General features: G+C 52.6%; 1 protein-coding gene across 2 annotated transcripts; it reads left to right on the top strand.

Moving 5' to 3' along the window:
* Positions 1 to 5,696: 5,696 nt before the first annotated feature.
* On the top strand, positions 5,697 to 11,603 carry PEX11G (peroxisomal biogenesis factor 11 gamma). 2 transcript variants are annotated; one of them, XM_081286622.1, is made up of 5 exons: positions 5,697 to 5,814; positions 7,169 to 7,357; positions 8,774 to 8,952; positions 10,512 to 10,574; positions 10,993 to 11,603. In XM_081286622.1, the coding sequence occupies exons 1-5, from the start codon at positions 5,755 to 5,757 to the stop codon at positions 11,225 to 11,227; spliced, it is 726 nt and encodes a 241-aa protein (XP_081142748.1). In that variant the 5' UTR covers positions 5,697 to 5,754; the 3' UTR covers positions 11,228 to 11,603. The 2 variants fall into 2 exon arrangements, with proteins under 2 accessions (XP_081142748.1, XP_081142749.1); XM_081286623.1 differs by lacking the exon at positions 5,697 to 5,814 and adding an exon at positions 5,963 to 6,607.

The following is an 11,603-nucleotide window of genomic DNA, read 5'->3' as shown; positions in this document are numbered from 1 at the left end:
AATATAAGGGCGGGGCTGGGGTTGTGGCTCCATGGTAGAGCACTTGCCTAGCATGTGTGAGGCATTGGGTTCGATTCTCAGCACCACATACAAATACATAAAATAAAGGTCCATCAACAACTAAGAAATTTTTTAAAGAATTAAAATAAAAATACAAGGGCTGGGGGTGTGGCTCAGTGGTAGAGGGCTTGCCTAGCATGTGTGAGGCACTGGGTTTGATTCTCAGCACTGCATATACAAATAAAGGTCCCTTGACAACTAGAAAATATTTTTAAAAAGGGAGGGGGAGGCCAGGAGCAGTGGTGCATGCCTGTCATCCCATTGGTTGGGGAGGCTGAGGCAGGAGAATTGCAAGTTTGAGGCCAGCCTCAGCAACTTAGTGAGAACCTGTCTCAAAAAAAAAAAAAAAAAAAAAAGGACTGTGGATGTAGTTCAGTGGTAAGCACCCCTGGGTTCAGTCCCCAGGACTGAGGGAGAAAACACACAAGAAAGGCAAGAGAGATCTGGGAAATGATAGAAATGTTCTGTATTTTGAATGTTATGGTAGATTATATAACTGTACATTTGCTGAAACTCATTAAGCTGTATACTTAAAATGGTGAATTTTAGCTAGGCGTGGTGACACACACCTATAATCCCAGCTGCTTGGGAGGCTGAGTCAGGAGGGGATTGCAAGTTCAAAGCCAGCCTCAGCAAAAGCAAGGCGCTAAGCAACTCAAGTGAGACCCTGTCTCTAATTAAAATATAAAATAGGGCTGGGGATGTGGCTCAGTGGTCAAGTGCCCCCTGAGTTCAATCCCTAGTACCCCCAAAAGAGAAAAAAGGGGAATTTTATTGTATATAAATTGTACTTCAGTAAAACTAATTGAATTTTTTTTGGGGGTACTGGGGATTGAACAGAGGGGTGCTCAATCACTAAGCCACATCCCCAGCCCTTTTAATACTTTATTTAGAGACAGGTCTACTTGAGTAGTTTAGGGTCTTGCTGATGCTGGCTTTGAACTCGCGATCCTCCTGCCTCAGTCTCCTGAGCTGCCAGGATTACAGGTGTGCACCATCGTGCCCAGTTGACTGAGAAATTAAAAGCATCAAAACCAAAACCAAATAACGATGTCAGAGTGGCGAAGCTGACGCAGTTCGCGATGGCTCCTTCTCACTGAATTCAGGCTAATCATCATATTGCCCCCTGGGTTGAGGTCTGAGCACCTGCTGCCAGCTCCTGGCTTTGGTCCAGACAGACGGCTGCAATTCATACTTCAGCCTAGTCCTGCTGCCTGCTGGGAAAAGGAGGGTCTGGGAGGCAGATCTGGAGCTCACAGGAAGCCGGGATTGAGGTCATTCTGTTACTGCGTATCTTAATCGTTTTCAGGAAGAAGTTGGAGGAATGCAGCAAGACTAAATCTGCGACGGGTGAAGGATTAGCAAGGTTCTCCTTAGGGGGAGGGGGTCCGTCACCCACGTTCCTGCTCTGCCTGGGTTCAGATGTGATCGCTGAGCGGGCTTGTTTTGTCTTGCCCTCCCAGGGTCACAGGGTGGCCTTGTCTGATGCTGGCATTCCATGGGATTGTTTATGTTGAGCAGGAGGATGTTGGCCGGGGCCCAGCTGTGACTGCCAGACTAGTGCCTAGCAACACCAAGGCCAGCTGTGAAGACCAGGCCAGCTTGAGTCTCTTTCTCCAAGGTCAAGTTCAGCTCGAACCAGATGGCGGGTGCTGGGAAGGCTGGGCAGTGCCTGCAAAGCTCACTGATGTGTCTCGGGTGCCTGGAACAGGGCCTGGTACCCAGCAGCTGCCCAGAGAAATGCACTGTGGTATCACAAAGTCACGGGTTACTGCACGGGCTTGAGAGAAAGGATCCCCCAATTGTGCATCAGCAGAAACTAGAGGCCTCCTTCCTTCTGCATGCTTCCATCTTGGCTTGGATCTTTTTCTGCTGCAGAAACAGTGACCCCAATTACAGAAGGATGATGCACACAAACTCCCCTGCACTCAAGTCTTACTAGGGACTGGCACTGGTTGGATGTGGGAGTTAAAATTATTTTTTCTTGTGGGGCTGGGTGGGGTGTAGCTCAATGGTGGAGCGCTTGTCTAGCATAAGCCAGGCCTGGTGCACTGCTTGGGCTGTTGTGGGGAAGTCAGGGTCTTAGATGAGCAAGAACAGGGGCTGCTGAAGGAGGGGGCTGTGGGCCAGGAAGAAATAGATGGGTTCCAGGGATCTTTTCTTTTGGGCAGGGGTACCAGGGATTGAATGCAGGGGCATTTGATCACTGTGCCACATCCCCAGCCCTCTTTTGTATTTTATTTAAAGACAGGGTCTCACTGAGTTGCTTAGCGCCTCGCTTTTGCCGAGACTGGCTTTGAACTTGAGGTTCTCCTGCCTCAGCCTCCCGAGCTGCTGGGATGACAGGTGTGCACCACGGTGCTCAGCCAGGGATCTTGTTTTTTGGAAGAGTACTGGGGACTGGATTGGGCTGGACCTTCCCATACCAACCGAATCTCCAGTTTGACCATTTAGGTTCTGGTCATGCCACCGAGGTTAGTTCCTGGGTTGTGCTGAATGATGTCACATAAGGATTCAGGATGCTGTCCTACGGATGGGCATTTAGATTATGGCCAAAATGCTTCTAACTGGGCATTTACTTGTTGCAATCCCCTCCCAGCTCTAGATGTGGCGAGTTCCAACCAAATGCCTGTAGTTGGGAATGGACAAGTTCTCCCAGGGCCATATGGAGTGTGAGAAGAGAGCCCTGGACAGGGAGCTGAGCCCTGCAAGCAATCCCACTTATGGAGAACCACTTTGTGCCAGGACAGACCAACATCATTGCCCTGGTGGAGTTCATGATGTGTTGAGGAGAGATAGGCAACTAGAAAAATAAACAGAACACGTAGTTTGCTTTTTAAAAAATTAAAAAAAATCTTTTTAGTTATCAATGAATCTTTTATGTATCTATATGTAGAGCTGAGGATTGAACCTAAGACCTCACCCTTGCCAGGCAAGTGCTCTCCCACTGAGCCACACTCCAGCCTGCATTTAGCTTTGATGGCTGCTGTGGTTTGGGAGCTGCTCATGCGTCCTGTAAGGGCCCACCTTATTGCAGGCTTGGCGGGCAGGGCAGCGCTATTGGGGGCTGCTGGGACCTTTGGCAGTTGGGGCTTGGGGGACCCCTGGGTCCTTGGGCATGTCCTCTGAAGGGAGTTCTTGTGGGATTTCTTGGTCGTTCTCTGGAGAGAGTTGTCTTGAAAGGAGCAAGCCTGGCGCCTCCCATCCTCTGGCCTCCAGCCAAGGCCATCGCCACGATGTGATGTCACTGAGTACAGAGCCAGTGCCTTGCCCCGAACCTCAAAGCTTAAAAAAGACCCCTCTTCTGTGATGCAGATGATTAATTCGATAATGCTAAAGGCTGAGGAGGATGAAACCACAGGCAGCGCCCACGAGGGTGTGATCAGGCAGCTCTCCTGAGAAAATGATATTCAGGGGACATTCAGAGGAGGGTAGCATGGGAGCCACGCAGTACCTGGGCCAAGGGAACAGCAGGGCAAAGTCCTGCGGCAAGAATGTGCAGTCATACATGTCCTTAGGGTAGCGGGTGAAGTTCTGAGATGGTGCACTCCGCGTGGACAACAGTTGGGTGGTTCTTCAGAAAGTTATGCCTGTCAACCCAGGAGGCTGAGGCAGGAGAATTGCAAGTTTGAGGCCAGCCTCAGCATCTTAGCAAGGCCCTCAGAAACTTAGAACCTGCCTCAAAAAACCAAACAAACAAACAAACAAAAAAAACCAGGGGTAAAGCTCTCCTGGGTTCCCTCCCAGCACCTCACATATACACAGCAATTCCACTCCTAGATAAATACCCGGAGGAACTGAAAGAAAGTAGTCAAGCAAGTACATGGCATGAATGTTCACAGCAGCTCTGTTCATAATAACCAAAAGGTGGAAACAGCCCAAATGTTCATCAATGATGGATGGAGAAACAAAATGCGGTATAACTTGGGCTGGGGATGTGGCTCAAGCGGTAGTGCGCTCGCCTGGCATGCGTGCGGCCCGGGTTCGATCCTCAGCACCACATACAAACAAAGATGTTGTGTCCGCCGAGAACTAAAAAATAATAAATATTTAAAAATTCTCTCTCTCTCTCCTCTTTCACTCTCTCTTAAAAAAAAAAAAATGCGGTATAACCATCCAGTGGAATATTATTCAGCCACATAAAAGAGTGAAACTCTGGACCATGCTACAGTGTCGGTGAACTTTGAAAATGTTACACTCCGTGAAAGAAGCAGTACACAAATGGTCATCGTGTTGGGCAGCTTGCCAGGACTGTAACAAGATACTTGAGTCAACTTGCAAAGAGGAAAGGTTTCTTTTGGCTTATGGTTTCAGGGGTTTCGGTTCATGGTTGTTTGGAGCCATTGGTCTGGGTGACATAGCAATGTCATGGTGGGAGCATGTGGCAGAGGAGGACCGTTCACCTCATGGTGGCCGCGAAGCAGAAAGAGCGAGAGGAATGGGAGGGTTCCAATGTCCCTTCCCAGGGCATGCCCCCAATGACCTAATTTAGGCCCCACCCCTTAAAGGTTCCATTACCTCCCAATAGTGCCACAGGCTGGTGACTAAGCCCTCAACACAGAAGCCTTTGGGGACACCTCTCCAAACCATAGCAGTCACATATTGTCTGATTCCACTTATATGAAATATCAAGAATAGGTAATATGAATAGAAAAAGCAGACTAGTGGTCACCAGGACCAGGGACTCTTACGCATGACTGCTTAATAGGACCACGGTGCTGAGCAAGAAAAATAATTTTCCTTCCACCCTTAGTTCTAAGCTGAGATGGACCCTGTAACAAAAGAATCAACTGGAGAGAAGTAAACATTAACACGGGTATCTCAGGTATAGATGGGCGACACCCAGAAAAATGTCATTCTCAACCAGGAACAGTGAATTTTTAGAGAGGTGACAAGACAAGGGAGAAGGACTTGAGTCTCCCGTGGTGGCAAATTATGGGTAGAAAGATAAATGGCAGCTGAAGGACAGTTAGCAAAGTTTGTTAAATAGATTCCTCTGGTGCATAAGGACCAAGGATGTCTGTAGTGATGGACACTTGTCCCTCCTGGTAGAGTGGGAGGACACCTTTGTACACTTATCTTCCTTTCAGGAAAATAGTGGGAGGGCAGAGAGTTTTCCTGTGTGCTTTTGTCTTCAGCTCAAAGGACTCCTCATGCCCAGGCGGCATATTTTGTGGTGGCATGTTCTGGTCTCCTCTGAAGGTCTCCTTTGGGACTGATGAAAATACTTTGAAACCAGTGAGGGCAGGTGGGGGCACAACCTGTGAATGTATTAAGTGTCACTGGATTATACATTTTAAAATGGTGGCCTTTACGTTAAGTGAACTCCACCTCAAAGAGGGGAAGAAAAAAAAAAGGAAATGGGTGTTCACTTTTTTGAAAATTTTGGACGAGCTAATCCATGGTTATTGCACACAATTTTGAAATGCCCTGTGAGTGGGCAGCTGATCAGGCCGCCATGGGGCAGAGGACGGCCAGCTGGCTCATCCGGTCACAGGCCCGGGCGGCACACACGTGGCCACCAAACTTTTGCAAAGTTGGGTGGAACAGACAAAAGTCCAGTTCAGGGACAAAGGGCAGCGACCGCGCCTGCGCAGAGTGCTCGCGGGCCGCTCGGAAGCTCCTGGGACGCGGTCTAGCCCCGCCCCCTGGCGCGGCGCGCTGACGTCGCGCTGACGTCACGGCGGAGTTGCCATGGCGGCGCTGAACGGTCTGGCGTCGGCGCTGGAGTCTTACAGGGGCCGCGACCGCCTGGTGAGGCTGGGGCCGAGCGGGGCCGGAGGCCACGAGTTCCGTCGAAGTTCAGAGATGGGGCAACTGAGGCCAGAGAGGGGACAGGGTCGCTCAGGATCGTTCACTGCAAAGGCCCTGCCTGAGCTAGACTCAAACCACGCCCCCTAAGGGTGGACATACAGGTTGTTCCTGCCAAACCACTGCCTCAGTTCCCTCGTGTGAACCCTTGGGATCTGATCAGCCACTGAAGTTAGTTCCTGGCTTGTCCTGAAAGGTTTTTCTTCTGGGGACTTAGGATGTTGCAGGGCTTCCCCCGTGGCTGGACATTTAGGTTCTGACCGCATCCCCTCAAGTTGAGCATTTAGGTTGTTTCAGCCAACTTGGTACCAGGGAGCCCACAATGGCCAGGCCTCTACTGTAACCTAGCCATTGTGGGTTTCATCCAAGTCCCCTGTAGTTTGATCATTCAGATTGTCCCTGCCAACCCATCCTGACTGGACATTTACTACAAGCAGATTCCTACATTTGGATATGAGTATCTGACTAGGTCATTGGAGTTGCTTCTTAGGTTGCTGTGAATGATCTCATCACTATTTAGAATGATTCAGGACTCCCCCTATGTCTGGATTTTTAGGTTCCAACTAAATCTCCTCTAGTTGAGCATTAAGGTTTTTCCATCCAGGTCCCTTAGGTTGGACTCTTAGCTTGTCTTGGCCAGTCCCTCCTAGGGTTGAACAGGGTGGTGAGGCAGATAGGTTCCAACACTTAAATGGCAGTGTTTTGCCATTACACCTGGGCTCAAAAGGAATTACAGGTAAAGTAATATGTAAAACAACAGGAACTAGCAATTTCTGAGAAGCAGGTGAAATAATGAAAGACATACGGGTGGTGAACCTGATCTCTTTTGTGATCCTCCAAATCACTTATTGAGTGGGCCCTTTGTCACTAAAGTAATTCAAACAAATTACTGTCCTGTTCACTGGGTTGAGACAGGTCACTTGCTCCCAGTTTGCCGCCCAGCTAAGGGCTTTGCCCAGCCAGGGAGATGCAAATGTACATTCCAATCTCACCCTCCTCTGGCCTGCTGGGAAAGGAGGACCAAGGAGGTGGGAAGTAGTTTTCTTTTCTTTGTCCCCATTACCACTGTCCCCAAAGGCTGTGCTCCTCAGTGTCATGAGCCAGGATTCTTGTTAGACTCTCCTTTTGGACCATTGTCCGGTGGTTTTCCATTTGTCCTGCTTTCGGACTGAGCTTTTGTTGGATGCTTGTTGCTTTTGACTTTTGCACCTTCAGTCCTGCAGGGCCGGGGGCCCGGCCGGTTGGTCCAGTGCAGCTCAGGAGCAGGGCCATGTTGATCGCTTCTGGTTTCCCACAGATCCGAACGCTGGGGTACTGCTGCCAGCTGGTTGGCGGAGTCCTGGTTGAACAGTGTCCTGCCAGGTCCGAAGTGGGCACACGCCTGCTGGTGGTGTCGTCCCAGCTCAGCCACTGCAGGACCGTCTTGAGACTCTTTGACGACCTGGCCATGTTTGTCTACACCAAGCAGTACGGCCTGGGGTCAGAGGTAACTGCAGGGGCTATAGGGAGGGGTCCCCACCCTTGGGAAGCCTGTGGCCTTGGGCTCAGCTGGTGTTTTATGGGCTTGTCCCAAAGGGCTCCCTGTTGGACAGTTTATTATCTTTTAAATTTTACTTTCTATTTTGAGATGATCAAATGTTCTCATTTTAATTTGAATTTTATTATTTTTAATTTTTGGCAGTGCTGGGGTTGGAACCCAGGGCTTCATACTTGCTAGCAAGAGCTCTTCCACTGAGCTACATCCCCAGCCCTTGATTTAAAAACAAAGCTTGCTTGTTTGTGTGACCCATGAGTATATAATCCACCCTGATCTCTGGGACCCCAGAGTTCCTCCTCAGAGGAGCTGTGGTCAGCTCCTCGTCTCCTTGATGAGATTTCCTGTACCTACGCAGGCGCAAGTGTGTTGTTGCTAGTTGGACCGTTTACTCTGTTCTACCACTTACCATTTCCTCCGAACAGTTCAACTGGGAGGCCAATTCTGATCCCTCCACACAGATCTCCTGTTTTCTTTATGGCCACCTGGTATGCTTTGTGCATCTGTTGCTTCTGCACTGAGCCTGCTTGGCTGGGTAACATACAGGTAGTTACTCTGGACTTGGGGGCAGAGGTGCTGGGGGTGGAGCTCAGCACACAAGGCTCTGGGTTCAAATGCTGCGCTGCAAACAGAACAAAAACCCAAAGAACAAACATGTGGGGCAGGTGGCCCAGCATGGGGCAGACCGAGAGCTCCTGGGGGCTCTGTTTCATCTGCCAGGAGGCCAGTCCTTGCTTGAGGAGGAGCGAGGGGCTTCCATCTGTAGTCTGTGATGTGAGGTGCTGAGCTCCTGGGTTTGGGGAGGTGACACAAGCCTTGCACTGTTGTGCTGGCCTGGCATGCAGCTGACACTGGGGTGTGACAGCTGGTGTTCATGTCCCACTGCACCCTCCTCCCCCTGGTCCCTGCATGTGGCCTTCCCTGGCCCCCACCCAGGGTCCTGCATCAGAGAGCCTCAGCTGAGCCCTGTGCAGGAACTGGAAGCCTTCAGGAAGGCAGGCTGGTGCAGGTGTGTCCACTTGGCCATATGTGGGAATCCCCGAGGAACTTAAAATACAGATCCACGGACAACATCCCAGAGCTGGCGTCGCCTGCCATGGAGGCAGGACCCTTAGGGCTGGCGTTGGGGCATGGGCTTTTTAAACCCCTGGGGATTCCATGGCCCAGCTGAGTTGAGACCTGCTGCTCTGAGCAGAAATGAGCCCTGGGACCCGGGCCGTCCTCATCTGCAGCAGCTGGCCATGGACAACCTCTGGGCCTGGGCATGATCCTGGGACTGTGTTGGGGAGAAATGGTGCCGCGGCCGCAGCCCTGAAGTGGGCAGTGTGTGTGTCTGACTGCGGGCCCTTCATCTCCCTGGCGCTGCAGGAGAAGGACGTCTTTGTCCGCTGGATGTCTGTCCTGGGCAACGTAGCTGACCAGCTCTACTATCCATGCGAACATGTGGCCTGGGCCGCTGACGCCAAGGTCCTCCACATGGACTCTGCCAGATGGTGGACCCTGAGCACGGCCCTCTGGGGTTTCTCCCTGCTCCTGGGGGTTGCCAGGTGAGTGACATCAGCCAGAGGGAGCCCTGTGGTCCCTGGTGGAGTCTCCTCAGCAGGGCTGGGGTGGCATTGGCAGGCTGCCTTGGCCTGAGGGTCTGGTCTCCAGCTCTTGGAGTTTTTCTCTTTCTTGGCCACCCTGCCATGTTTATTTCTAATAATTGCTGTAGTAAATGTAGCTTTAAACAGAAATTGATCATGTCACAGTCCTGCAGTTAGAAGGTCATGTTTCAGCTGGGATCCGACACAGGACTCACTGAGCTAAAGTCAAGGCCTCAGCGGCTGGTCCCACCTTTCCCAGCTTCTAGAGGCACCTGCAGCCCTTGGCTTGTGGCCCCCTCCTCCATCTCCAGGGCCAGTAGCAGCATCTTCCAGATCTCTCTGACCCTGACCTTGACCCTCCTGCCTCCCTTTTTTGAGGATCCTGTGGTGAAGCTGGGCCCCTTTGATATCTGGGATGACCCCCGTCTTAGGGTACTTCATCCTTCCTGCAGCCACACATTCACATGTTCTGGGGACCTCTTGGGCAAGGGGCTGGGATTCTGATGACCAGACCCAGGAAGGAGAAGGAACTAGAGAGGCGGACGGCAGGGTGACCTCTCCCTGGACGCTGACTTCTGCTTGCTTTGTCAGCAGAATCCCCAAAGGAACAAGCCAGCCGTTTCCTGACTGCCTTTGTGCTCTGAAAGCTGACTGTTTCTAGAACCTCACAGTAATGGGTTCCTCCTAAATGTGTTCCTCTGCAAATTTGCTGAGACAGTTTGTTCAAAACCCCCTGGCCTAGAGAAGACATTGAGGAGCAGGGTCCTCCAGTCCCCATGTTAATGATGGCCGAGAAGCCCCAGATCCCTGGAGTGAGGAGGAGCCATCCCTAACCTCTTGAAGGGAGGCTGAACCTTCTTTGTTCTGGGGACAATGTCTGCATCTGCTGTCACTTGTCCCAGGATGAGGCACATCCTTACCAATGCCCTGACAAAGTGCTAGTTGTCCACAGTCTGGAAACCAGAAAGATCTTCCCCCCCAAAGTAGGCCCCCGTTGCCTAGGCTTGAGCAGCTCCTTCCAGTCTCTAGTCTTCGTGCTGCCGGCACTCTGTCTCCTCATGTTCTGTTTGGTGGCAGTGGCTACCCCTTGATCTCAGAGGTCCCCTTGAGGTCGCTGTCTGTGGGTGCAGCCCTGCCTGTCTCTCCCTATGTGCTCAGAGACTCCTGGGCCAGGCTCTGGATGTGGCAGAGGCTGTAGGTCAGAGGGGGACTTGGCTCATGGCCTTTCATCCCTGGGCAGGTCCATGGTGTGGCCTGGGCAGCATGGGGCTGTGTGACCTGTCCTGGGAGCTTCTGAGGCACTGCCAGGGGCGGAGCTCTGCCCTGCAGGCACAGGATCCTTGGTGGCAGGGAAAGGGAAGAGCGCTTGTCCCAGAGCTCAGCAGACTCTGAAGGAACCTGTGGCTATAGTAACAGGTGGCAGAGGCCCCCCCAACCCAGGTGGCCTTGGGGAGCCAGGCCCTGCCCCACCAGGGTACCTGCTGCTCCAGCGGGTCTCCCTCTTGTCTCTGGTGTTACAGGTCCCTGTGGACGGTGCTGAGGCTGAGGCAGAGGCTGAGGAACCCCATGGCCAACCTCACCAGGTAACCCCGCTGAGCTGCTGGTGATCAGCTATCCCCTCCCTGGCCCGTGTGTGTGCAGGCCACAGGGCCTCACCTTGGCCTCTGGGTGGGAAGTAGAACCTGCTAGAGCAAGGACCCAGGGCTGGGTGCTCAGAGCTGTGCCCCTGGCTGGGAGGATGATCTCGAGGCAAGATTTTGAGGACAGTAGCCACTGTCACTGTCGTATCTTCCTAAAACCCTATAGCCCCCATACAACCTCCCCACCTGTCTTCAGGGAGTCTGGAGTATGGGTCTGAGGCTGGGGGCTCCCTATGGAAGGTCAGGATGGCCTCATCGCCGGCCGTTCCCTCTCACAGGCAGGCTCCGTCCTCTTTCCAGTCTGGGGCCTTCCTGGGGCGAGGGGTTGGGCGGGCTGTGAGTGGCTGCTTTGCTCCCACAGTCGGCTACCCCAGAGCAAGCAGAGGGCCATCGAGGTGCGGATGCATTCGGAGGTGCTGACGCTCCTCAGCAACCTGGCTGACTTGGCCAATGCCGTGCACTGGCTGCCACCAGGTGTCCTGTGGGCCGGCCGCTTCCCCCCGTGGCTGGTGGGCCTCATGGGCACCATCTCCTCCCTGCTCAGCATCTACCAGGCGGCCCAGGCTAGTGGCCAGCCCGAGGCTGCCAGCCCCTGACGTGGTGTGAGGAGCAGGTGGATGCAGGAGGGCCCCTTCCCACAGAGCAACTGCCAGCCAGGGGATGCGTCTGTGATTGAGCAGCCCTGGCGCAGGTGCATAGGTAGGGAGGGAAGAGGGGCTGGTATGGGGACCCTCGAATCTCAGCCAGGGCCTTGGTGGGAAAAGCTCTTCTCGGAGGGCCAAATGGGGAAGACCCCAGGACTCCCAAGCCAAGGCAGAGCTTGGAAAGGCCCTGTGTGGGCCTCTGCAGAGCCTTGTGTCTGCTGGCCGGGTCCTATATGCAAATGAAGACAAGCAGGAGAGACACATGCCATGCTTCAAGTGGGACCTTGGGAAAGCTGGAACGAGAATCAATTAAACATTCTGGTGCTGG

This window comes from Spermophilus citellus, assembly GCF_964194105.1.
Source record: "Spermophilus citellus genome assembly, chromosome: 3".
Taxonomy (NCBI): Eukaryota; Metazoa; Chordata; class Mammalia; order Rodentia; family Sciuridae; genus Spermophilus; species Spermophilus citellus.
Note: the sequence above shows the minus strand (reverse complement) of the source record. Positions and strands in the feature narration are given on the sequence as shown.

What these genes read in the sequence shown, in the direction of transcription:
- PEX11G (XM_081286622.1), top strand. Translation starts at nt 5,755, where the DNA reads ATGGCGGCGCTGAACGGTCTGGCGTCGGCGCTGGAGTCTTACAGGGGC. An exon ending in CTGCTCCTGGGGGTTGCCAG is followed by an intron (nt 8,953 to 10,511) that starts GTGAGTGACATC and finishes CTGGTGTTACAG; the next exon opens with GTCCCTGTGGACGGTGCTGA. An exon ending in CCCATGGCCAACCTCACCAG is followed by an intron (nt 10,575 to 10,992) that starts GTAACCCCGCTG and finishes TTGCTCCCACAG; the next exon opens with TCGGCTACCCCAGAGCAAGC.